General features: G+C 32.8%; 3 protein-coding genes across 4 annotated transcripts; 1 reads left to right on the forward strand and 2 right to left on the reverse strand.

Annotated features, from left to right (window-relative positions):
- Positions 1 to 1114: 1114 nt before the first annotated feature.
- Positions 1115 to 2783, forward strand: LOC124937795 (zinc finger protein GAI-ASSOCIATED FACTOR 1-like). Its single transcript, XM_047478122.1, has 2 exons — positions 1115 to 1343; positions 1390 to 2783. The coding sequence occupies exons 1-2, from the start codon at positions 1115 to 1117 to the stop codon at positions 2781 to 2783; spliced, it is 1623 nt and encodes a 540-aa protein (XP_047334078.1).
- A 1527-nt stretch (positions 2784 to 4310) lies between these two features.
- LOC124937772 (homeobox protein LUMINIDEPENDENS) lies at positions 4311 to 11727 on the reverse strand. Its single transcript, XM_047478091.1, has 13 exons — positions 11255 to 11727; positions 11012 to 11039; positions 10621 to 10751; positions 10190 to 10533; positions 10018 to 10111; positions 9826 to 9919; positions 9331 to 9460; positions 9148 to 9196; positions 9022 to 9062; positions 8843 to 8922; positions 8141 to 8581; positions 5650 to 6269; positions 4311 to 5005 (listed from the first exon to the last, which is right to left on the reverse strand). Exons 1-13 carry the CDS (start codon positions 11426 to 11428, stop codon positions 4376 to 4378), a joined length of 2856 nt encoding a protein of 951 aa, XP_047334047.1. The 5' UTR covers positions 11429 to 11727; the 3' UTR covers positions 4311 to 4375.
- A 4801-nt stretch (positions 11728 to 16528) lies between these two features.
- LOC124938769 (cysteine-tryptophan domain-containing zinc finger protein 7-like) lies at positions 16529 to 25896 on the reverse strand. Of its 2 annotated transcripts, none has more exons than XM_047479274.1 (13): positions 25344 to 25896; positions 24964 to 25036; positions 24733 to 24863; positions 24271 to 24573; positions 23049 to 24196; positions 21850 to 22298; positions 20067 to 21763; positions 19795 to 19955; positions 19279 to 19436; positions 18456 to 18616; positions 17572 to 18235; positions 17379 to 17455; positions 16529 to 16885 (listed from the first exon to the last, which is right to left on the reverse strand). In XM_047479274.1, exons 1-11 carry the CDS (start codon positions 25509 to 25511, stop codon positions 18041 to 18043), a joined length of 4644 nt encoding a protein of 1547 aa, XP_047335230.1. In that variant the 5' UTR covers positions 25512 to 25896; the 3' UTR covers positions 16529 to 16885; positions 17379 to 17455; positions 17572 to 18040. The 2 variants fall into 2 exon arrangements, with proteins under 2 accessions (XP_047335230.1, XP_047335229.1); XM_047479273.1 differs by having other exon boundaries at positions 24271 to 24576; positions 25344 to 25895.
- Positions 25897 to 26954: the final 1058 nt, after the last annotated feature.

The following is a 26954-nucleotide window of genomic DNA, read 5'->3' on the forward strand; positions in this document are numbered from 1 at the left end:
AGAATATAGTATTTATAAGATCATGGGCCACATTGAATTTCTTTTCTAATTATATTCATTTATTTGTCACCATGCTAACTATTTTTTAGTCCACATCATGATGGGACCATGCATATATAGATATATTTAGTATTTTGACTTAGCCAAGGTTATACATTACATTACTAATTTTTATTTTTATATGGGTTCATTCCAAGGGTCTAGGTTAGCATAATCCCCACTAACATGAACACCCATTTAAATTAACCTCTTAAATAAGATCATTTACAACAACTTTAGTGTTTAGAATTTTTTCCATACAAATTGAGTTATTTGAATAATCCTTAAATAATTTATTATAATTCCTTTTCTTGTTTCATAAAATATATTATTCAAATTATTAATCAAATTTACTTTACTTTATTAAAAATAAATTATTTTATTATAACATCAAACGAAAGCTAGAATCTGGTAGGCAATAAATTCTTATAACTTTTGTTAATATCCTTTTAAATCTACATTTTATTTCTTAAATACCGACTCTTGTCCACTCGAACTATTTAGTGGATTATAACCCCTCCCCATGAGTTATTCAAATAATCAGAATCCTAACAAAAACTTACAAAATTAATTTAGGTGTTTAATGGAAGGGCTGATTTGAGTTATTCAAATAATCAGAATCCTAACAAAAACTTACAAAATTAATTTAGGTGTTTAATGGAAGGGCTGATTTTCAATGCCCAAAAAGTTGAGGGATTTTTATACAAGTTGGTTCCCTAATTAGGACACCAGATATAAAAATAGTATTAGCTAAGCATATATAATAAGCCAAATTAAGAAGTCCAAAGTTAATTCATTGTGCAAATATTTGATTATATATATTGCCAGCTGCAAGAAGCTCTCTTTCCCTTAGAACCAAATAGAGGGAAATTCCCTGTTTTATTTTTTGGCTTCCTCTACTTTGACGATTGAAAGATTCCAGCTTTTGGTTTCACAGAAAAGCTTGCTCCCCTTTTAACCACTTCACCCACAACAAAATTTAACAACTAGAGAGAAAGAAAAGGAACGAAGAGACAAAAGGAACTTTTGATCTTCTTTTAACTCTGTCTAATTTAAACTCTCCACCCTTTTCATCATGTCAAATAACATCTCAGGTGAAGATGGCAGCTTCTCTTCAGCTAACTCAGCTGATCAAGAAGTTGAAAAACATCAGAAGCAACAGCAACAACAACAACAAGAAGAGCTTCAAACTTCGAAAACTGCAGCTAAGAAGAAAAGAAACCTTCCAGGAACTCCTGGTAAGTTGATCATTATTTTGTTTCTAATGCAGAATATGAAAACAGAATCAAGTTTACAGCTTTTGGGTTTTGGGTTTGGGGTTTTGAGTTTAATGCATGTTATTATGTATAGATCCAACAGCTGAGGTAGTGGCGCTATCACCAACAACTCTAATGGCAACAAACCGTTTTGTGTGTGAAATATGCAACAAGGGTTTTCAGAGAGACCAAAACTTGCAACTCCATAGAAGAGGACATAATTTGCCATGGAAACTAAGGCAAAGGACAAGTACAGAAGTGAAGAAACGTGTATACATATGTCCAGAAGTAACTTGTGTGCATCATAACCCAGCTAGGGCACTTGGGGATTTGACCGGTATCAAGAAGCATTTCAGTAGAAAACATGGTGAGAAGAAATGGAAATGTGATAAGTGTTCTAAGAAGTATGCTGTTCAATCTGATTGGAAAGCCCATCAAAAGACTTGTGGCACAAGAGAGTATAAGTGTGACTGTGGAACCATCTTCTCCAGGTTCCATGTCAGATTTTTCATTTTATCCCCAAAACTAGTTAATTTTTTTTTTTTATCTCTAATCCCATGTCATTTGTGCAGGAGAGACAGCTTCATCACCCATAGGGCATTCTGTGATGCATTAACAGAAGAAAACAATAAAATAGTGAACAATCATGGAGGTCTTCTAATGCCAAACATTCCAGATCTCAAACCCTTCAATTCCATTTCCAATCCATTAATGATGGGTATTTCAGAATTCAACAGTTTTGATCCCAAAAACCCACTAAAATCCCTCCCTCAAGATCTAATGCCTGTCCCATTTGGGAACATGTCGGCTGGTATGTTGTCAACCGGATCCGGTTCTCTTTTCGGCGGCGGTCCAAGAAGCCTTCACAATACTTCATCTTCTAACGGCCTCCAGTTGAGCTCCAACAGCTATCTCCACCACGAAAGCGGCGAGATTTCCGGTTCAGTCCCAATGTCTGCAACGGCTCTTTTGCAGAAAGCAGCTCAAATGGGAGCAACCGTTAGCAATACTAGTATTAGCTCTCCCATGATGCAAAAAAGCTTTGTAACTGGCATGGCAGGCCCATCTAATTATGGCCCAATTCAACATCAGCCCAATAACGGCCCATATGAACAGTTAATGGGGATTAATGATGGTGTAGGATTGACTAATGAGATGATGGGAGGAATGTTTGAACATGGACAAGTGTTCATGAGGAACTTGGAGCAAGAGGATAGTAGTGGTTCGAATAGTATAATGCAACATGGAAAGGCTACAATGGGTATAGGCCCAATGGGCCCAACAAGGTTCGGAGTGAATAATAATATTATTGGCGATAGGAACGACATGACGATGGTTGATTTCTTGGGAATCGGAGGAGGGTCGTCGTCGTCGCGAGCACCGCCTAATCTAAACGAACAAGGATTGGAATTCGAGGCGATGAGCCACCAAGAGATGAACCATTTTGATGATCATCAATCCATGGAAAAGCCTATATGGGATGCTTGAAGGAATTCATTGTCATGTATTTTATTTTCATTTTATTCTCCTTTTGTACCAACAATTGAAGTGTATCTATTGAATTATTATAAGCTTCATGTCACTTCTTTTGGTTATAACAAAATTAAATAGCTCAAATTCCAAAAGTTGGTCAATCTAGGCTTCTTTTTAAAAATTACTAAACTTTTATTAAATTTGGGAAAAAATTGTATTTATAATGCTATAATATAGTTCGTCCTAATTATATTTTGATTTACCCAAAAGACTATTAATATTTTTACTTAATTATTTTTAATTGGTACAAAAGATTTGAATCATGACCATAAGAAATTAAGAATATGAATTATTGTGCTATACCACAAGTTACGAGCATATGTAATAAGCGTTAATCATAAAATCTTATGCTAAATTATATTTATTAGTGTACAAATTACAATACATCAATAACCTTATGGAAAACGATTTGTCATACCAGTGTGTTATAATTTGTCATAAAGATAAATAAATTAATAAAAACTTGTATTAATGAATTCGAGACCTAGCTAGAAACAAAAAAAAAAAATCATGAATGTTTTAATGAATTTGAATAAGTTGTTAACAAATCTAATTATCCATAATTGAGTTGAATAAGAGAGTAGGGAATGAAATAAATTGTACCATTTTGTATCAAACATGTAAACTATCTAAATTCACATTTTTATATTATACATTTATACTGATTATAAAATGTGGCCCCAAAAGTTAAATATATAACCCGCAAACAAACTTAAACATTTAACTAGACGCAGAACTTACCGTCTTACGGACTTGAATCTAGTACCTCTAATTGTTGATTAGAAGAGGGGATTATTCTACTAATTATATCTTAAATAAGTCATAAGTAGTACTTAATTCTAAGCAATAATAAATAAATGTTGATTAGATACATCTCAAATAAAACTTTAAACATCCGCCTATTAACAAATATGAATATTTTTTATTATCGTTAATTAAAATGTGAAATAAACTTCAGTTCTAAACTCAAAGTCTTCTAATGTTTTAAAATTAGTATAATCATATTCACTCCAACTTACAACTCTGTTTTTTTTTTTTTTTTTTTGTAAGTATTTAAATTTTAATTGATTTAATTATTAGAATTTTATTTTAAATTTAATAAAATCAAATTAATTTGATAGATAAAGTTATAATGATATGATAAAAAAAATGAAAATCGAACATAAAATAAATAAGAATAATATATCTAAACTAACAAAATTCAAGTTTGAAATCCATTCACACTTGCATCTATTCATTTATCTGAAAAAAGAAACTGTTTTCTCAAAGCTTTGAATTCAATTTGACTGAAATCTCTTCCAATTCTAATCCCAATTAAATGGCCTCAGCAGAACAATTAAGACTTTGAGAAACAAATTTATGGGTTTCAAAGTTTGATCATTGAAAAAGAAAAAGAAAAAGAAAAATGTCTCAAGATTTTTATGTTACAGATATCATAAAAAGAAAATAAAAAGATTGAGAAACAGTAAACTTTGCAAATTACAACAAAAATAATAGTTTTCTTCCCTCTCAAACATCAAATGATGTGATTCATTAGAGCTTTTTCATCATCTTCTCCCGTCATGCCACCTTCTATCACCATATCTATTATTATTAATATTATTATTATTATACTGATCTCTTTGCTGATGATCAGGTGAAGAAGAAGCCCAATTTCTTGATGATGGTGGATCTTGCTCAGGCTCCAGCCTATGATGACGACGATCATGACTACTATATCCATAACGATGGTTGTATTCAGCATCAGCCTGACTCATTCTCCTCCGATTAAGATTATTATTATTAGTATTATTATTATCATAATCGGGTCGACCATTGAAATCTTCTCTTTCCCACCCACCACCATAACCGGCATGCACATTGTCTCTATTTTGAATGTGTTCATATCGACGGTTTGGGCGGTCTCGATCAGCCCCCCATGAATTCTGTGTCTGTGTCTGCATCTGCCATGTTGGCATCATCTGTTTTTGATGATATTGTTGTAAAGGTTCAGATGATGGGTCGATAATAATGTTTCCATAATTATGGGAGTTTGCTATATTATTATTCATATTCAAGAGATGGTCAAATTGTTGAGGAATAAATGGAGCAGACTGATTTTGATGATGGACCATATTCGAGGATTGAAACACGTTGCTTGAGAATGGATTTCTACTATCTTCTCCACCCCATTGATTCTGCACTAGGAAAGGACATACATAAAAACCAGAACCAGAAACCAACAATATACCCATCCTTAAACAACAGCAACCAACCATAATGAAAGTTTATCGGGTTTTTTGTTCTCGACCCTCCCTAGGTCGAGGCCATCTAGGGCCACCCAACCCGAACTTTTTATAATTTTAAAATAAAGTCGTTTAGGGTATCCCAACTGTCATTTTACTTCTTTGAAGTCCAAGGGGGCCTCTTTATTGGTATTGCAGAATCAAATTTATACAATACCCATTTCAAATTACACCTTCATGGAAATGTCATCAAATGAAACCTTTTTTTATTTAAGGAAGGAAGTGATATATATATATATATATGATCGAGCCTATATGGTATATTTATTTTAAACATTTTTTTATGTTTTGAATAATTATAATTTGTATCCTTGTTCGATCTAGGTTATTTGAATTTAAACTCAAATAAACATCATTCAAATCATCAACCAATATATGAAATAAAATATATACTGAACAAGGTTATTATGAAACAACCCTAGATCGAACAAGGCATAAAACATAAAAAAAAAAAAAGCAATTTCCAAATAGGCTCGATATTTGATAGGTTAAAAGTAAAAGTTAATAGTACAAAAATATGTGCGAAGATGACGCACCGTTACAGGCTCGCTGGAAGGAGTTGGGGATGGAAGTGAAACCGGAAGAATACTATTGCCACTTCTGCCCAAACCAGTCGGGGTAGGGGAAGACACAGTTGGGGCAGCAGCAGCCCTACGAGCTTTTATCATATCAAGAACTCTCACAGTTTCTTCATTTGATATCCCACTTTGGCCAGACGTCAATGCAAAAACCAAATCAGGGGTTTGTAACAAAACCTCAAGCAAGTCATAGTCTGGCTCTGCCCCTGACGATCTCGAATTACTAATACTACTATTATTACCGGTTAATGCAAAAGCTGATGCTAAAGCAGACACCATTTCGTTCAGATCAGAAGAAGGTCGAGAAGAATCAATCATTGCTACTGTTTCAGATACTGCTGTTTCTTCTTCTACTACTATTGCTACATCATTGTCTGGTAGCTGTGTAGATGGTATTTCAGGTGTAAGACTGTCATCATAATCCATTTCCATGTCCCATGGTTCTTTAGGGTTTGGTGGTATTTCATGGGAGGCAGAATAAATGGTTTCTCTTTCACGACGGTTTCGGTTTGTTTGAAACTCTACCTCCTTGCTGTCTTCTCCCGTACCAAATCTCCATGCAGTATTCATCCTTACTTCTGCATACCAAAATGGTCCCATCAGGAATTGATAAAGAATAAACAAATTGGCTTGATTTTAAAGACTTTATACAATTTGTGCTGGCTTTACACATCATCAATTTCTTGAGCACACAAACGAGAAACTGGCAAGCAATATCTTGCTCTTGCTCATGATCATAATAAAAATAAGGATTACATCTCAAGTAATATAAAAAAAGTTTGTATCGCCATTAATTTCAATGCATATAAACAATTTACAACACATACTAGTATTAATGTTTCGTCCACTTGGATGAAATCAATAGCATACACAGATCAAACGAATTCTCTCGTAACAGGACTATCTACAACTAACTTGTAATAAACTACTTTTCTTGATTTGAATGAGTGGGAGATGAAGATTCATGCCTATTATACAAGAGTTCATCTTCTTCACTAGAAGTAGTAATATGTAACAAATTTCTAACTCAACTCTGAAAAAACTAGGTTTTGTTAGCGTATAAAAGAAGACTATAGTCGTAGATTCCCTATTGTTCATTTCAATTTGATTCGACTGGACTTTGTTTTTGGGATTTTTTATATATATGGCTAAATCGAGGAAATTCTGACAAGGGGAGACAATTTAGCGGTTAAGTCAGATTAAGCTCCTAGAGAATTATCTAGGATTGCACTACTTATGATGTGCTTCATGATTCATAATCTTGTTAATATTTTTATTGTCTCCTGCAATGCCTGGATTCTGCTTCAATTGTTTTTTTATGAAGTTTAATGATGTTGTCAAGGTCAAACCATACTGCAGAATAACTTGAAAATTTACCATATTACTGGACCTGAACCAATTGACATATTACTGAAACTCATGATAACGGTCAACTTGATAAAAAAGAGCAATATTATCAGAAGACAAAAATTACCCCCTTTGAACTTTTATAATTTTGAGCAAATCTCACTCCATAAACTTTTACATCTCCGATGACTTGACAATCCCAAATATTATAAAGGACTAAAAGGTTAACCCTAAATTAGTCAAGATTAAAGAACCCTAACTACTATTTTCTTTCAAAAAAAACATCTTATTTTCCCTATCTTTCATCTTGCACGCTACAGAACCGACAGATCAGAACTGTGGAAGGAATAACCTAATTTGTGCAGACGTTTTGTGACATATCTCTCCATATACTCTCCCTCAGTAGTGTAAACTATTGCATTATGATCCAGCAGTGTGTCAAGAATCCATTTTAGCATTACATATTCAAGAAGGGTTTATAATATCCTTCTTTTACATTCAGTCCAAGCAGCTACTTCTTCTTACTATGCAATCCCAAAGTGACATCTTAGAATATTTCATTCATACTTTTTATTTTTGGAATAAAATTCAAAGCTCTCTAATAGGTGCATCTTCATTCTCTTGACCAATGATTAAGGGCTAACAAAACATTCAAAGTTATAGCAAAACATTTTGCTTTCATTTTCAAATTATTTGTAGAGAAACAACATTAACAAAGATCCTCTTCCTTTCTTACTGAAAATAATAGTGTTTTTTTAAGACGATTAAAACATCTGAATTTGGCCACAGGAAAAATATTTACAGTTCTTTTGTTTGAATTTAGGAAGCACACGACTCCCACAGTCATGGACCCCACTTTAATTTAAGTTAATTTCCCATAAGAGAATAAAATGAGATCAGGCAAAAGGAAATAGGATCTGCAGTACAGTGTGGTAGTATTTAACCCTCAGCCCTGTAAAAGAAATATTTAGTAAAATATTTCTTCACCAAAATATCTATGCTTAAGAAACCACCATATGCTGTAGTAAATTTTCAAAGGGCGGCTGTCACTGTACAATATTATTGGCAAACATAAGGCTAGTCAAAGAACACCAAAAGGTACCTGCTGGTGTCAGCCATGGTATCTGCATTCTTTTGCGCTTCTTCAATTGAGGTTCATTTTGATCTAAACTCAACTTGTCCTCGTTTTGTACTTCCTGAGTAGGAGGGTTTGTAGGAAGCATTTCAGGCAAAGGTTGCTTTTGTTCATCAGTTCTAAGTGGTATCAAAGGTATTGATTCTGAAGAAGAAGTGTCGACCAGAAAGGAGGAACATTTAGATGGAGCTTCTTCAGCCTTTGTCTGAGGCCCGTCATTGGAAGCTACGACACTTTTTCCATATTTGTTTCGTAAAAAATGAGCACGCATTTTTGCTTTTTGAATGTCATCTGCTGACAATGGACGGCTCTGGTTTTTTTGTGTAGACCTTGCATTCTGAATGTTTCTCCCTGCCAATTTCTGTCCAGGATGTTCTACCAAAAGGACCTTCCTCCGCTCCTTAGTTTCTATGAATCACTTAAGGAAATGAACCGGTTGTTTTTCCATACATATGTTACATTATTTAACTTCAAACCAAAGTATGAGGAATTAAACCCTGGATGACACCCATTTTATATTACAACTACCATTAAGCTCCACCACAAAAAGAAAGAAAAATTATATATAATGTCTTTAGCCTTGGGGGTAGCACTAAGATATAAATTTAGTTACAATTTTTTTCTGGACATAACTAACATTAAAAAAATTGCAGAAAAATCCAAGGATACGATATGAAGATATACCCAAGCAAAGCTTCTTGTTAGAATCATCTGTGGACGAAGTGAGCAGTTTCAGAGGCTCCAATTTCCTGTACAAGAGGAAAGTAGTTAGTATATATAAGGGGAAAACATGAGCTCACTTGAATCCAGGAAGCCACAAAATGACATTGGGTCCACAGAATGTTTACCTTAGTTCTGAGCTCTCAGACAAGGGAACAAGTGCATCTTCCTGCAGGAAAAGAAAAGAAAAATCTGAATAAGGGTTCGGCACTATAAGACGAGATACAAATAGCACCACTTCTTTAACAACATACTTTTATTGCTTGTGCTTCCCAGGACTCATCATCCATGACTTCTTCAATACTGCACAATAGAGAGAGCAAGATTTAACTTATCAAATAAAGACATGTATATCAGAAGTGCTTATTGTTATATTATATTTTCTTGAGTGGGTTCAAGGCAGAAAACAAGAAATAGAAATAAGACGCTTATCGTACCTCTTCTTTAACAGTACCTCACTCTCTACATCTGCTACAGATTTTGAACCATTAACTTTTCTCAATGACCGACTTCTTGCAAAAACTTTGCTCCATCTAGCTAGCAGAACTCGTGCCCTGTTTGAAATGACTGATCTTCATATCAGATAAATGAGAACCATCATAACAAGAAATGAAAACATGACCACAAAAGAATAACTGTCCTCAAGTCTTGCAACCAGAAGAAACATGAAATAAAGAAAACAATCATAATGTATAGAACAAAATCTATTGCCATCAGCATTAACTTGGTTAATTTGATTCATATGTCCCTTCTATTCACCTGGGCCGCCAAAGGGTTTAGTCCATGCATATTTACAAAGTCAGAAGGTGCATATAAAATATTCAATATGTTTACTTATGTACAATTTTGCTTTTATAACTCCCATGATTCATAGATTTAATTTGTTCCCATGAAAGAAGTTGATAATCCTGTCTGAACAATAAAATACACACCTGTTGCCCTGTAGAACCGAAGTCCGTTAACACTTTGCAAGATAGCCGACATATGTACAGGAAGAGCTTTATTAACAGGGAGATGGCAGAGAACCTGAAAATAACCAAATATGGAACATTAAGAATACATATCAAAAAGAGGGAGAAAATTACAAACTTAGTCTGATTCAAGAAGTTGCATCCCTAGAATACCTTAAGAATAGTTTGAAGAATACTTGTTTGTTCTTCAATTGCTGCTAGGCTCAACCATGTAGCTAATATCATCACACCCCCTTCATTTAAGAACCTATAATCAAGTGCCAAGGTCAATAAGTAATAGAAGCAGCAGAAACCACAACAGAAAATGACACCATGTGAACAGTACCAAAGTAATATCATGCTATTCTCAATTTGCAAGATCCACTCCAACAATTTAACTTGCCCTGAAAATGTCTCCTCTATCCGCATTAACATAAAAATCTTCTCCACAAAACTTTTCTCTAGATCATTCAAACCAATTGCTTCTGGCTGAGTAGAACACGAAGGTTCTTCACTAGCAAGTGGCACAATAGTATTTAAGGGGACTGGATTAATAGGCATTTGTGGTTCAGAGGATCCAAGGACCCCATTTTGTTGTTCATTCACTTTGGCCACCCTAATTGCCTTTTCCCTTGATAACCCAGCAAATTTTCTCACTCTTGACCGTTGATTGGTGAAAAATTCTCGAACCTATAAATAAAACAATTAAAGTGCCACACAAACTAAGAGAACCAAAACTGCAAGTAAATTAAATAAAGGTGAGGAAGTACAAGAAACCTGTGTTGCTGTAATCCCCAAAAGAGCACCAATATCACGAGATTCCTTCTTGCTAACTGCATCTTTAATCGAGAATACTGACAGCATATATTTTACAGCCTTTGAGTTTAACAAATCTCTAGGCCTCTTTCCTGAATGATTGATTATAACAAGATTCTCAAAACAGAGGCACAATTAAGAATTACATATATCCTAGAATAATTCATCCACAATCAGCATAGATCTAACGATCTGACTTCTTCTATTGTGTAATCATTTGAATAACATACATGAAGTACTTGCTTAACTTTGGTTTCCCCTTTCTTGAAAGAGGTAAACCTAAATTCGAATGGCTAATATAGTTGTCCTTCCATACAACAATGGTCAAAGAATATCACAAGTAAATACTTACCGATTTTAATGGACAAGGAACCTGCTGCCTGCACGAAAGAAACAACCTTTGCTCAAAAAAAGAGAAAATTTTCTGAAAATGTTTCAGTAAACTAGTGAGACATAAACAGGAAAATATAACAAATTCCAGAATATGGTGAAATCAGCAATTTAGTAGCCCTAACAAAACGTCTCAATTCTTCCACCAATTAGAAGTAAAACAATTACCAAAGTCTATGGGAATAAGAAAACAGAGAATAGATACCATTTCCTCAGATAGAGGATTAACCCCGGTGAGTTCACACTGGGAAAGGACAACATTCTGGAGCTCGTTGATCTGCAAACACAAGAGCTCCTTCTGCGTGTCCATAAGATCCTGGAAAGACGTCATCGGGGTGTTGCGAACGACAAGTCCCAATTGATACTCCTCTGAAACCATCGACGCGAACTGAAATAGATGTACTAGATCGAATAGGAAGACGGGAGTTGCCTCGCATCAGATTTCTTGTGAAAATGTGTTGATTTTCAAGACTGAAAAAACCTGCAAAGCCTTTGACCTATGATCTGATCTGATACATCTCCATGCTTAGGGTTTCACAATCACCTCAATAATCCGCGGTTGGAAGGCGACAACGCGTGAATGTGGACGGAGAGAGATCCGAGAAGATGATGGTGAAGGCGGAGAATGAAATGGATTCGCACCTCCTCAAAGACTTGGACCAAAAAGAAGAAATTAGATTGGTTTGGTTTGGTTTATGCGTAGAAGCAAATTAAATCCCTTAATAACCTAAATTCAATCTTTTTTTATTTTTGAATAATAAGAAAACAAAAACAAATTATTTTTTATTTTATAGGATTGATTATCTCACATATATAAAAGAATAAATCTAATTTCCGTAACTTTATATTTTCACTCCACCCTCCCAGCCATTTATATTATTTAATTTTTTAATTTATCAACAAAATTTATAATACATTTAAATATAAACAAAAAAATAATTCAATCAAAGTTATTTAAATTTACATAATTTTTTATTTCAATATTATTAAATATTTTTAAAATAATTAATTATTTAAATCAAATTACCCGCCCTCTTAACAAATATATTTGTATTACTCGCCACTTAAATTATTATTATTTTTTATTTTATAAAAATGAGTTTATAATACATTCTAATATAAACAAACAAATTTCGCTCAAAGTAATTTAAATTTAAATAAATTTTTATTCAAATAATATATTATTAAATATTCTTAAAATAATTAGTTACATCTCATTTAAATTAAACTATTCGTGCTCCCTATCATTTCTTTTCACGTATATATTTGTATTGCCGTCAATTATATTATTATTATTTTTTATTTTATTAAAAATGAATTTATAATACATTTTAATATAAATAAAAAAAATTTACTCAAAGTCATTTAAAATTTAAATATATTTTTATTTCAAATATTAGTTTATTCAATATTTTAAAAATAATGAGTTATAGTTTCATCTAAATCAAACTAATCGTATTAATAATCGTATTAATCGTATTTTGAATGTATATACATTTATATTATTATAATATTTTATTTTATGAAAAATAATATAAACAAAATAATTTCACTCATAGTCATTTAAATTTAAATATATTTTTCTTTAAAATATTATTTTATTCAATATTATTAAATATTTTTAAAATAATTAGTTACATCGAATTTAAATCAAACTACACTTATCTTAAAATATATATATATATATATATATATATATATATATATATATATATATATATATATATATATATATATATATATATATATTTATTTATAGATGAGTGATAGAAAAAGGTATTTGAAGAAAAGAACGATGTGTCTATATCAAAGTTAGAAAAATAATAAAAAGTAAAGAAATAGAAGAGAGAGAAATTTGTATTACTCCGCTAAACGCCATTTTTTGCTAATCAAATTGCCTCGTTCACTCATATTTGTATTACTCCCCTGAACGCCATTTAAATTTAAATAAATTTTATTTTAAATATTATTTTATTAAACATTTCAAATATTTTAAAAATCGATAGTTAAGTCTCATTTAAATTAAACTACTTATTCTCCTTATCATTTCTCATATATATTTGTATTACCTGTCACTTATATTATTATTTTTTTATTTATCAAAAATAAATATATAATACATTTTAATATATAAATTTTTTACACAAAGTCATTTAAATTTAAATAAATTTTTATTTCAAATATTATTTTATTAAATATTTTAAATATTTTTAAAAATTAATTAAGTTTCATTTAAATCATCAAACTCAAACTACCTGTGTTTCTCGTCTGTATTAACAGTCACTTATATTATTATTATTTCTTATTTTTATAAAAAATGAGTTTATAATACATTTTAATATAAACAAAAAAAATCACTAAAAGTCATTTAAATTTAAATAAATTTTTATTTCAAATATTATTTTGAGAAATGATTAGGTGAGGGAATTTGGTGAGGGGATGACGTGGCATAATTTTATTCGCTGAAAAAATCAAATAATTTCTCTTTTTTCTCTCTTTCCTCCTACTTTTACATTTTCTAACCAATGAAGGGTGATGCCACGTCATTCCTTCACCAAATTCCCTCAATAAATTCCATCACTCTATCACTCCTCTATTATTTTATTGAGTTAAATGCCGAACAGTCCCTGAAGGTTTGGATATTAGACTACTTGGTCCCTGAACTAAAATAATAGAACCCATTAGTCTCTACCATCCAAAACTGTTAGTCAAAAGCTTTTTGACGGTTAAATAATGACCACTTTGCTCTTACCTTTTTTAAAATTAAATTAAAACCTAACCTAACATAACCTAAATCTAATCTAACCTAAATCCACAGTCGAAGAGATCTTCCGTCGAAGCCAGTCGAACCCCTTCTCCCAAATCGGGATTTGAAGACGAATCCACAGTGCAAACGATTGACGACGACCTGGGCGACTGAGGCAAGCGAATGAGCGACTGAGGCGAGCAACAGAATCCACAGTGCAGGCGGCGAGCGAACGACAGAATATACATTTTGCTGTTACAGAGCTCGTGGACCTGTACATCCTTATACCAGAGGCTGCTCCGCCATCACTCGCTGCTAAGGATGGCAATTTGAAACCGCCCCGCGAAAACCGAACCGAATTGCCCCGTTTGGGATGGTTTTTCCCCGAAACCGAATGGGAATGGGGTGGGAATGGTATTTGTGTCCCCCGCCCCGACCCGCCCCGATTTCACCCCGAATCTGCCCCGAACACTATAAACATAATTAAATATATTAAATTATCAATATATTTATTTATTCACTATATTTTATAAGAGTAGTAATAATATAGATGAGTAGTAATAATATAGATAAGAGTAGTAATGTTATTTTTTATAATAATATAAATTTTAATATATTATAATATATATTATATTAAAAAACTTGTTTATATAATTTTATTGTATAATTTTTATTTTATTTTAAATAAAAATAATTATTAACGGTGCCCCGCGGGATTCCCCGAAACCGAAAAAAATCGAACGGGGCGGGGATGGTATTAAAAAATTCCCCGAAATTAAAACGGTGCGGGGATGGTAAATGCATTCCCCGCCCTGAACCGCCCCATTGCCATCCCTACTCGCTGCTGGAGGTAATTGATTATTTAGATTGTCTGTTTGTTTGTTGAAGTAAATATGCATTTTGCTGGAACTGATTCAAGATAGAATGTGTTTATCTGTTAAGTATGATATCTTCATCTGTTGTCGAATTCATTCGGATCTTCATTTATGATGTTAAAACCTCATTTAAATGTTATATTTTTTATTGTTTCAACTATCACAACATCTGCCAGTTAAAGTTGAAGGACCACCATTTTGACAAGAAAATATGCAATCCAACATATCATTGAACGTATATTTCTATTGTAGTTTAACTGTGCTCCTAGAGTTAAATTATAAAAGTAAAGTACAATATGTGTGCAATTTGCCATAGGACTCTTGAAAACTGCCCTGGTAATTTTTCCTTTGTCATTCTTCTAGCCCGCTGCATCTTCCAAATTTGAGGTTCCACTCCCCATTTATCCAAGCATGCTCTCATTGTTGGATTGCATATTTTCTTGTCAAAATGGTGTCAAAGAAAAAACAAGATTACTTGTGAGCTTCTAGATTATAAAAACGTTTTAGATTTTACTTCAAACCAATCTAAAAATGAACAAATAGAAAACCCCTAATCTAAACTCTAAATCCAACTTATCTCAATCTAAACCTAAATCAAAAAACATTAAATTGATAAGTTAAAATATAAAATCTAAATATCTGAAATTGGTTTGATGATGAAGAATTTCTTAGAGATAGATAAAAAAAAATAGAAAAATGAAGAAGAGGGGAATTGAAGAAGAATAAGATGTGTTGGAGAAAAGAAAACATGTTGAAGAAGATATGACGTGTTTGATATGTATAAATTAAATTAATTTTTTTATTATCACGTCAATTAAAATAGACGGAATAAACGTCCTTTTGTCCTCAAATGACAAAGTATTTATTAGTTTGAGCCTCAAATGGCTTAATCTAAAGTTCAGTCCCAATGCCCAAATGATAATTAGGCCATTAAAATAGGTACTTATCCAGTATACCCTACTAATTGATTTCTTAAAATCTAAATTAATATATATATATATATATATATATATATATATATATATATTTTACATTTTAAAGGTTCAGGTTAAATATCTAAAGGGATTCTTCTATTTCCAAAGCACATTATTATTATTAATAACGGATCCAAAAATCTGAATTGGGTGGGCTCGAAAAAAATTTGAGGTGACTTTACAAATTAAAGAAAAAATTATAAATAAAGTTAAGTTTGATAATTTTTTAATAATTAGATTTAAAAAATAGTAAATTAAATTGATTTTTTTAAGAAATTATGGTGTAATATATATATATATATATTAAAAATGTTTTTTTTTTCAAAGGTTAGGTTTCAGCCCACCCGAGCCCTATATATATATATAGGTCCATTATTATTATTATTATTCAAAACTCGGTTATCCTTCGTGTGTATTTTATTATTACTTGTCTCTCCAAAGTGATAAATAAACACAATACAACATGAATATGGTTATTTTGGTCACTCCAAATATTATTTATAATAAAACAAACAATATATAGAACATGAGACATCAACAATGCACTTAAAAAGCAACTTATCTATTAGACCCATTGCATTGGTATCTATATAAAATAAAAAAGTTGAGATAAACATATCCACATCAAATATTTGGTCATAAAAAGATCATGCCAAGGAAAATATTTGGTTATAATGATAATTGATCTTTTGACTAAAACCACCTGAGGAGTGGCCCTAGGTATATTCAATGACACATCTTAATATAAATTAAAATAAGATCAAGTTTACAAACACAACCCAGTTAAACTTTATAAAATCATTTGACGCTTAAAGACAAGTTAGCTACCAATCCAATAGATTTACAATAAAAGCATATATTATATAGAAAAAATATTTGAACAATAACCATAGTCTAATGCACTTTGCATGAATTATTAGTTTGTTCAATGATTAGTAATGTTTGTCGATCATTTAATTACATTATTACACATCATAACTGTGTATTTATTACTTAGTAAGAACCTAGGTAGCTTTTATTACCCAAGATCAAAATGTAAAATGTTGTAAGGTGGTATTTACATGCCTCATTCTGCCTCTCATAGTGCATCTTCATCTATATGTAACTACTTAGTAAAATGTAAAAATGGTAGAGTAAGAATTTTACTAATCCTATTCAAAAAATTGCCTAAAAATATATTAAAAAAAACTTGAGATGCCATGGGAGAAGCCATTGGAATTGGTGGTTGAATCAGCTTTTGCCTGCAATCAAAGAAAAAACCTTATATATCTGAAACTGCAGCTTTTAACTAAGCAAGAGGGACAGTAAAAAACATTTCAATTGAGCATGAAGAAACAAATACTAATATTTTATATCAAATCATCCATTAAAATACAAAATACCATTTTTTAATTCTTTATAACAGTTTTAAGATATCAAATATTAAGGGTATTTTAGTCATTTAACCCAATTAATTCACTTCCTAATATCTCGCTTACCACTACATCATTGGCAATTCAGTGGAGCTGCAATGCAATCTTTTATTACAGAAAGATGTGTTTATTTGAGATATCACCTTTTTACTAAAAATTTAGGAAGCTAGCATGACCCCAAAGCCATGTCCCGCTTCAATTTAAGACGTTCTTAATAAGAATCGAATCTGAGACATTTGGTCTCTTAGGCAAAACTCTTGCAATTTGAGCTACCTTAATGGGTTCAAGTTTCAAAAAATGGTGTGACCAAAAATCCACTTACCTCTAAAAAGAATGAATTAAGCAAGATCTTCAAGGATATGATTATATGTACAACTGTAGCTCAAACAAATTTAAGTCCTGCATTGAATAAAAGGTAATTGAATCAATTAAGAGCTCCCCACCATATAACAGTTATTATAATTATAATATATAAATGTATTAATACTTCCTCCATTGAAGTTATATGCATGTACCTGAATCTTCTCCACTCATCTATACCCTTCTTCATATGTGCTTCAACTCTATATATAGCATAAGCTGAGTACAGTCAACTCGCAAGAGAATGAATCAGTAACTTCCTCCATTCAGTTCAGAAGGTGGTTTGGCCAATAAATAATAATCAAATGGGTCCCAATCAACATCTCCAAAGTGCTCAAGATGGGGGAAACGTTATGCATAAAAAGGAAAACTCCATAGAGATTATGCAAGTGGATTTGATATTCCTTGAACCCAAATCTGTTATTATGAAGGTAAATTTGTTTTAGAATTGGTGAGTCTCTTCCTTAACATCTGGATCACAAAATTCACCAAGCATTCAGGTTATCATCTGTTTGGCGCCTCTTTTTCCTTGAAGGAAAAACTCAACTTTGAGGAGAGAAACCCGTTCAAAAAACTAAAAGTTATTTCTCTGAAAGATAAAATAGTGAACTTGTCTTGAAACCATCAACGACTCATAGCATCCATTGCTAGTCGTACTAGACATAGAAATCCTTCAACATCATGGAAACTAAAGTCAAGAGCCCTCTTCACAGAACTTAGACTCTCTTTTTGGTGGACCTCTTCGTTTCTAGGTTTTGCAGCTGCAAAAGCAGCTCGTGACTTCCTTGAGGCTTCCATGCCATAATTTACTTCCTGTGCCTGTAAAGAAAAACATACATGATAATAAAATATATAAACCTCACATAAAGTAAAATTTGTAAGTTTTTCTAAATGGGGCAACAGTATTTTCCAATGTCACTGTGGTGTATGTTTTGGGAAATTCTCTAGTAAATCCAATCAGGATTAAATGTAATCACATTCCCATTCTTCGTTAAGCATGATCGATGCAAAATATGCCAAAAAAAGAGCTGATACATACAAAATTGAGCAGTCGCTGGAAGCTAGGACGATTTCTTGCAGTAACAACATGGTGTCCAACAACTTGAGGAGAGCTAACTCCTTTGGTTAATGGGACCTTGTCCGCAGTTGCTGGGTTGTTTAAGTTATCAACATCAGAGACTGAAGAAGAAGGAGATTCGCCTGATGGAGGGAAATAACAAACCACAACTTTATTACAAGCACAAGTAATCCAAATCTTATTATCAGATGAAAATTGACACAAAGGTTGCATAAAATTTGTAAGGAATTGATGACAACAGAAAAATTATCCCTGCAACTATGAGAAGCTCAATTGGCATTGCAAACATATCTTCGACACAGACTTTTGGTTTTAGTATAGCCCAAACACTTAGTTTTCCTTCAAATATTTAAGTCTACAAGAACATTTTGCTACTGCTGGAAGTTTCTTTAAAAGCCTTTAAATCTTAAAATCCATTGGTTTTTTCATAAGCTGATTAGAATAACATAACAAAAATGAAGCTTGAGGAAAAATAAAAACAGTCAAAGTACCAATGTGTGGATCTTAATAACAAAAAAATTAGAAGCAATCAAGTAAAGGGAGCATGATTATGATAGAAAGAACAACATTTCTCCAGGTGAAGAATCTTGGAGTGGATCTATCTAAATGTTGAGACATAAACTACATCAGATCCAAATATACGCAAACGTAGAAGGGCTTCATATAATCAAGAATGTTTTGGAAAGCCAAGGAAAATGAAAGCCCATTGACATCAAGTTTCTTATTATCTAGTTAGTATCTGCAATGATTTAACATTTTTTTTCATTATGTGTGTTTTTTTTACCAGGAACTATATGGAGTGTTGTTTGCAACTCTTGTCGAGCCCTGCTTGCACTGCTATGTGACATGTAAACTACTCTCATATAGGCCACTTCCATGCATTTGTATGCCAATGCAGCAGCAGCCATGTCTTTGGACTTCTCATATTCATGCGCACAAAACCTACAAATCATATATTCATAATTGAGGCAAATTAAACCTTTAATATTGAATGATGATAAATTATCAGTATAAAAAACATTATGATAAAAGTGCAGTTCAGTATCATTTAGAACAAGAGAAATTTTGCTGAACAACAACAGCTCGAACCCATATAAGTGGAATGGCAGTCAATGATGATTTGAAACCAATGTAATGTTTAGAAGAAAGGAGAAAAGTGGGAGCAAAAAGGCCACAAATTTTAAGTAAATTGATCAGACAGAAAAAATCAATAATACTTTTGCAGGTCAGGTATGTTGAAGCATGCTAAAAGAATAAATAAATACATAAAAAGGGAATAATGAAATTCTACATTACTTACTCGCAGAGTTTTGCAGTACTACTATACATTTGCATAGACTGATTCAGTTCACTTTGATTGGAAGTCTCAGAACTGCTAAGTTCAAATAAAGAAGCTCCACGAAGAAACTTAAGGGCCGCCTGGAAATAAAGACTTGTGCTTTCACCACTTTCCCCAGAGTTCTACATAAGATAGTAGTGCCAAGAGTGAGGGTGTTGGAAGATGGAAAGTTGATAACAAAATAAAAACAAAGTAAACATTCTTTCTATGAAGGAAAATAAACAAAAACAAACCTTAACACGATCTGCCATATGTTTAAGATTAGTTGCCTCTTTAGTGGCACTGTTGGCTGCTTGGCTAGATGAATCCTTTCTAAGTGGGCTTGGGGCATTCACATCCTGAATTCTATTACCATTGCTAGCAAGATTTCTTGACTTAGTTGGCTGATCAGCATTCTGGTTTTCCAAACTTTTCACATGTTTTGCTCGTTTAACCGCGGCATAACCACCTTCGGAAGCACCAATTGATGAGCCATTAGCAAGCTTCAAACCCTCATTTTGACTTCTTCCAGAAGGTGGTAACGATTTAGACTTTTCTCTTCTTGATGATTCTATCTGATCTGTCGTAGAAATAGACTTTCTGGAAGATTTTTCACCATCACCATCCAATCGTTGATTCTGTTTTTGGTCTTGGCTGGAAAAAACATCTTCTTTGACATTCAATTTCAACTGGGGTTCTCTTTTAGCCTTCTCAATTGTCACTTTATCCTCGAGATCCTTGGCAATTTTATCAGAGCTAATTCGAGATTTCTCCAGAACCCTACACTTTCCAGACCTTCCTATGTCTTCACAAGGAGATGCATTGTCGAAAGACTCTTTACTATAATTAGAAAGTTTGTCCTTACCCTTATCAGGTTCAGACTTCCTATCTCCACCTTTCTCCTTAGATCCAGACAAGGAACCCTTTCTCGATTTCCTTCCATGTGAAGCATCTCTGAGACCGTCACTGTCATTTATTTTCCCTTCATCATTCCACTGATCTGTAGTTTGCAATTTGGTAGGATATTGAGTATTTTGCCTTAAGCTACCATTGCATCCATCTGCATTATGGAAATTTTCTAACTGAGAAGGTGCCACATATACTCTAGCTTTACTAGCACCAGAGTATTCCATATTCTTGCCTGGTGTATCAAGTAAATGTTCCCTTCTCCCTTTATCTTGCCTATCTGAACTTCTTCTAAAAGTGCCAGAAGGAAAAAGACCAGCCTCTCCAGAATCTTCTTTGAGCTCAGGATTCCTTCTAGTTAATTTAGCCCTATCATGATTCAAAATCCTCAACGGAGAAGAAGAAACTGATTCTACTGGTGAGCCTCTCATTTCCTGGAGAATATCTTTATTTTTGTTAGATCCTGAAACTTTTGAAGAGCTTGAAGCAGCAGCTATAGAGGGTTGTAGAGATCCAATATCTTTTACCAAAGGTTCAATAGCATCAACCCTCTGTCGAGAAACAGAACATCCAGGATCTTCCTTCCCCTCTGACTTGGAGACCTTTGCCTTTTTCCCTATTTTATGGTTGTTCTCATTCGTTTCTTCTATAATGCCCATGATATCATGATTAAGATGCCCATTAACAAAAGAATCGATGGAAACTTGTTTATGTTGCCTCTTTCTCACATCCTTGGCATCATATTTTTGCATATCGAGGTCCCCATCATTAGAAATAATATGAGCTTTTCCATTTCCATCATTCTTGTTGACCTTCAAATGCTCCTTAGATCTGTGTTTCTCTTTCCCTGATGCATCTGCTGACAGTTCACTACTAGTACAGGGGCGTACTTTCTCGACAGGTCCACCATGATCACGCAACCTATTTTCATCCATATGATGTACATTTTCTCTTTTAGTTCTCTTAGCACCTCTTGAAAAATCTTCCTCTTGATCATAACGGTCAGGGCCTCTTTTGTTTTTTGTCTTAGAGCTCCTCATTTCACCTAAGGAAAAAATAGAGGAAATGAATTAGAATTCTTCAGAAAACTATAATCAAAGTGAGCATCATAAGACAACTTAACGAAAGTACCTCCTTCAGAACTATACTCAATTTGCTTATTTTTCTCTTTCTCTTTGTAATTGTTTTTGTACTTCTCTATGGTGTCATGCTTGGTTGAATGAGAAAGATCATCAGCTGCAGGAAAAATCTGGACTACCTCATTTAAGCTTCCGCTTTGTGTGGATGCCTGAATATTCTTCTTAGAAGAATTAAGTAACTGCTCACTGTTACTTAGGTTCATTGAATTTGATATTTCTTTCATTGCAGGTTTCTTCTTTCCTACACAAGGCACAGAAGGAAGTTCTCGATTTTCACGGCTCTGATCAGCCCGACCAGCACTGCTCAAGTTTGGGCCAGACATAGAAACAGTAGATTGACCAGCCTGAATTGTTTGACCATTGGAAGGGTGAGGTTGGTAACGGGCAATTAAAGCTTTTGTTGAGTCCTCTTCACTAACACTACATCGGTTCAAGCCAGGCCTAGAGACATGATTGAAAGGTATGAGAAAGAACTACAAAATAAAAAGCATGTAAGCAACTTATCCATGTAAAATTGTAAATAGTATATACTGGATTTAAGATTATAATCCAAAGCTAGAACACACGATCCCTTGAGCGCTTTTTGATGTGGAATTATTTCAAAATAATCTTGGGCCTTATTTGATGAAGGGTTATTTGGCTTTAATCTAATAACCCCTAACATCATCATCAATCAAATCAATCCAATTTTCAATTAAAAGACTAATATACCCTTACTTATACTTTTTATAATAATTCAAAATATTATATACAAAGAATATTTTTAGTCATTTAACCTGAATATCCACTTTTTCCAAATAATCAGATTATTTCAAAAAAATAAACATGCAATAAACAAGCTCTTGGTTTTTAAGAAAGGCAAGCATATTTGATGGAAAAAGTGTTAATTGGATTATTAGGTCAAATGGCCAAAATATTCTTAGCATTTAATAATTGAAAATGTTACAAAAAGATAGGATATTTTGGTATTTTAATTGATGGTTTGAATGATTTGATGTAGGAAATGATTGATGATGGGATATTGGTTTATTTGGATTAAATCCAGAAAAAGTAACATCAAACATAGTTTTTAGCCTTTGTCCTATGCATAGTAAGTCACAGCCAAGAGTTATTCAAAAATAACCTAGTACCCTAGTTATTAACAGAGTATTGGAACCCAAAAAAAAATCTGAACATTTAGGACTGACTTACAGCCAATCAAGCATGCTGCACAACCACTTCTCAGGAAGAGACTCTGGATTTGTACCAGGCGGAAGTAACCGCCACTTCTGACACTTGTCGCAACCTACCCAGTTGTCTGCATCACCAACGAGCCCATTCCCAGAAGGTGGAGGCAAATCAGACACCCCTTTTGAAGGAGCATCAAATCTTGGTGCTTTTTCCATTTTCTCTACATTCATCATCATCCTCCCTTTTGAGGTACAATCATTTAATGTGTTTTTTCCAGAAAGCTCATTGTTCATTGGCACCAGAGGTGAAGGTGTTCCAACTGACTCTACATCATTATATTCATCTCCCAACTGTCTGTCTCCAAAAAAATCAGTGTATATATCATTCCCTTTTTGTTGATCCAGTAACCTAGATTCTCCAATCTTGGTTTTAGAGAAATTCCCATTCGCATTAGAGTTGTCTTTAGGAACTTTTGCACCTTGCACAACATGCTTACTTTTTGGTTTCTTATTGCCGACTGAAGATGTTTGTTTTGCAGTTGTCAATTCTGTATTGTATTCTTCATGAGATAAAGCTTCTTGGCCAGCTTTCCAATTCGAAGAACCCATGACTTCATCGGTCTGCGTTTTCCTTCCATTTTGAGAATGTGTGCTAGATTTTGTAGAACTAACCAACTTTTCTTCTTTGACATTTCTTCCTTTTCTTGGTTTAATCAAGGCATTACCATGTGCATCAGCTTCTTCTTTGACTAGATCAGCTAATAAGCATTCTTCCTTTATATTATTTCCTACTCTAGAGATGCCATCAAGTTTTGCAGTACCCTTCCCATAGTCAACTGACCTAGACAAAAGTGGAAGCTTCAATGTATTACCAACAAGTTCCTCTTTCATCAATGGACCTTGACTGTAATTTTCAACATCCTTGCCCAGATGATATTTTGATTCTACAGAAAAAGTGTCACTGTTGGATGATTTTACTTTAAATCCCCCTAAACCTTTGACATCACCCATAATAGAATGGCAGCCCTTTGAATTTTCTTTTACACCTTTCTGCACAGATCGATGCATACTTTTTTCTCTCCGAAACTTCTCCTTTTCAGTCAAACAAATCAAGTGATTGGGAAGTGGAGATAATACTAAGCCGTCAAGAAGTGGAAATGCTGTCATCATCTGTCGGAAAATCATCATCATTTTAGCACCAACAAATAAAGATATCGTAGAGAAAGAGAGGTATGAATTATTACCTGAACAATGGTACTAGGTGAGACATCGGGGCCATCTTTGGGTTGACAAGATAAACCCTCGCTTTTTGTTGGACTACCATTAAGTGATGAAGCCGGAGAGACATCGAGGCCAAGACCACTGTACAGTTCAATATTTTTCTTCGGGGGAACAGTATCAGATCCTACTTTAATTCGAACTCTCAAAGGTTTCTGATCAGATGAGTGAGCGGAGTTGTTAACAAGCCCAAGCCTTGGAGCAGATTCTACGACACAACTTGAGAATCGCATGCCTATGTCTTCATTGACCAAATTACTCTGAGAAGTCTTCTGCATAAACATCAAAGTAGGATTTGCAGAAGACTTCCCAGATATAAATAACATATAACTAGAGTAGAACTCCCATCATTACAAGATCACTTCTTTTGTTTATAAAAAAAAGTATATATACATGCTGAACAAAGTTATTTACTAATATTGTTGTACCTCATTATGATTAATATTTACTGACCCATGGTTGCCACTGTTCTGAACTTTTGATGGAGGCCTCGATTGAGACCAGACGGGAGAGCGTTGATATGTAGGCAAAAAAGAGCCATACCCACCATATTTTGCCCCTGTCAATATGAAATAAATATTCACTCACATCATAACACACAATTGACTCTAGCTTTGTGGATATCTTTCTTACTCGTTTTTTTCTTTTTACCAACTTACCCAAGTTCTCAGCGGAGACTCCACCTTCAAAGTCCTTCTGGAAGTGTCCGAGAACATGTTCAAGTTTCTTATCCTTCAAATTGACAATGTAATATATATGGTAAATGTTTACCAACAACTAAAAGATAAGTAGAAACAAAAGTCTTGTGGGTATAATTATAATCAACAGTTGAGTAAAACAAGAACAATCAAGTCATGAATCAAGTCAAATAGGTTAAGATTGTGCAATGTTGTTCCAAGTAATTCTAAGGATCGATCTAAGATTACAAAAAGCTATGTTCAAGTCAGAAGCAAAGATAATTCCAAAATGTAAACTTAAAAAAAATGGCAAGTAGATACAGGAAATTAAAAATAAGATTGAGAGATAGAAAAAGGCTCACGATATATGAGAGAGTATCAGGGTCAATGGACAAATCATTATTGTTTTCATGAGATGAAAAAGCCTCTCCTTCTTCAAGTTCAGTAATGCCCATATCTTCTTCTTCTTCTTCAGCTCCGTATCCTAATGGTAACCGCTTCATATCATCTCTACTCCCCAGAGAAATCATCCGAGAAATTACGATGAAATAAGAAGAAGAAGAAGAAGGCTATTTTGATTTTAAAAGCCTCTTAAACGTAATTCTTCTCGAAACCAAGAAGCTCCATAACCCAAATTTGAAAACCCAGAAAGACCCAGCAAGCTAATTCAGGTGAACGGATCAAAGATCGAACCTTCTCCTTACCAACCAAACAAATTGTTATGTATTCCTATAATAATCGAAAAGATACTTAAACCGAAATTGGATGATTTCCAGAACCCTAAACTCTGATCTTCTTCGCCGATCTATGGAACTCAAATTGGTAGGCAATAGAAACATGTGAGATATGAAAGAGAAGAAGAAGACGAAGAGAGGGTCCGGACTCCGGAGGGAGAGAGGGGAGGAAAGAAGGAAGAACTATGGTTTTGGTGTTAGCGTGTAAAGCAGCCGCGTTTATTTTTATTTTTATTTTTTTTTTATATATTTTTTTTAGATAATTCATTTTTTCCATATATTTAACCGGTATAGCCACCAGAATGAACCGGATCCCTATTGCCACGGAATAAACAATTTTAATAAATCTTAATATTCGGATAATAATATTTTATATACTCTTGAACAATAAATTACGAAAATCTATTTGTTTTTTATTTTTATTTTTGTAAAATCTGTTATTAGCTTTATATTGTAACAACTAGAGTGGATTAGGTGTGAAACAAAATTATTTATAGATTTTATTTTATTTTATTTTATTTATTAAAATTTTAATTTTTATTTTAAATTAGTCATATATATATATAGGTTTGAAGATATTATTTAATAAGATTGCCTCATTTATTAATTAAAGAAGATAAAATATAGGCACGCGGATTCCACAATTAAATGAGAAATAAAATTAATTTTTAAATATTTTCAAATAAGGTAACTTAATTGTTTTATATTGAAAGGGCCTAATAATATATGGGATTGTAAATTAAATTGAGATGTGTGTATATATTAATCTTCTGAATTTAATAGAATTTTAATCTCATTTTTTTTATATTTTTTTTTAATTAAAATTTTCATTTTTATATTTTTTTTACTCTACTTTTGATCATTTTTCAATACTAATATTTATATTTTATTTTATTTTACAATAATCTTATTCATAGATGATATAATTATATTTCCTCAAAATTATAAAAATACATCACACTATATATATATATAATAAAAATATATTTATATAAATATTTATTTTTTTCAACTTTTTTATTTCTTTATATATCATAATAAAAAATTATATCTATATACAAAATATTACAGAAATATTCTCTATTTATTAATTTCTTATATAATATAAATATATATATATATAATATTCCTTCATAATTATATATTTGATTAATGATAAAGTAAAAATTTGGTGTGGTGTCTTGACAAATTAAACTTAAATTTAATAGGAGTGAAATTATATTTTTCAAAAGTTAATGT

Source organism: Impatiens glandulifera, chromosome 5 (genome assembly GCF_907164915.1).
Source record: "Impatiens glandulifera chromosome 5, dImpGla2.1, whole genome shotgun sequence".
NCBI classification, from domain to species: domain Eukaryota; kingdom Viridiplantae; phylum Streptophyta; class Magnoliopsida; order Ericales; family Balsaminaceae; genus Impatiens; species Impatiens glandulifera.

Coding starts and splice junctions, on each gene's coding strand:
- LOC124937795 (XM_047478122.1), top strand. CDS start 1,115: ATGTCAAATAACATCTCAGGTGAAGATGGCAGCTTCTCTTCAGCTAAC. Junction 1,344..1,389: donor ATCAAGTTTACAGCTTTTGG/GTTTTGGGTTTG, acceptor TATTATGTATAG/ATCCAACAGCTGAGGTAGTG.
- LOC124937772 (XM_047478091.1), bottom strand. CDS start 11,428: ATGGTTTCAGAGGAGTATCAATTGGGACTTGTCGTTCGCAACACCCCG. Junction 10,752..11,011: donor TTCCTTGTCCATTAAAATCG/GTAAGTATTTAC, acceptor TCAATCATTCAG/GAAAGAGGCCTAGAGATTTG. Junction 9,197..9,330: donor GAGGTACTGTTAAAGAAGAG/GTACGATAAGCG, acceptor TCTATTGTGCAG/TATTGAAGAAGTCATGGATG.
- LOC124938769 (XM_047479273.1), bottom strand. CDS start 25,511: ATGATTTCTCTGGGGAGTAGAGATGATATGAAGCGGTTACCATTAGGA. Junction 22,299..23,048: donor TGCAGCATGCTTGATTGGCT/GTAAGTCAGTCC, acceptor TCATGTCTCTAG/GCCTGGCTTGAACCGATGTA. Junction 19,956..20,066: donor ATATGGCAGATCGTGTTAAG/GTTTGTTTTTGT, acceptor TATCTTATGTAG/AACTCTGGGGAAAGTGGTGA.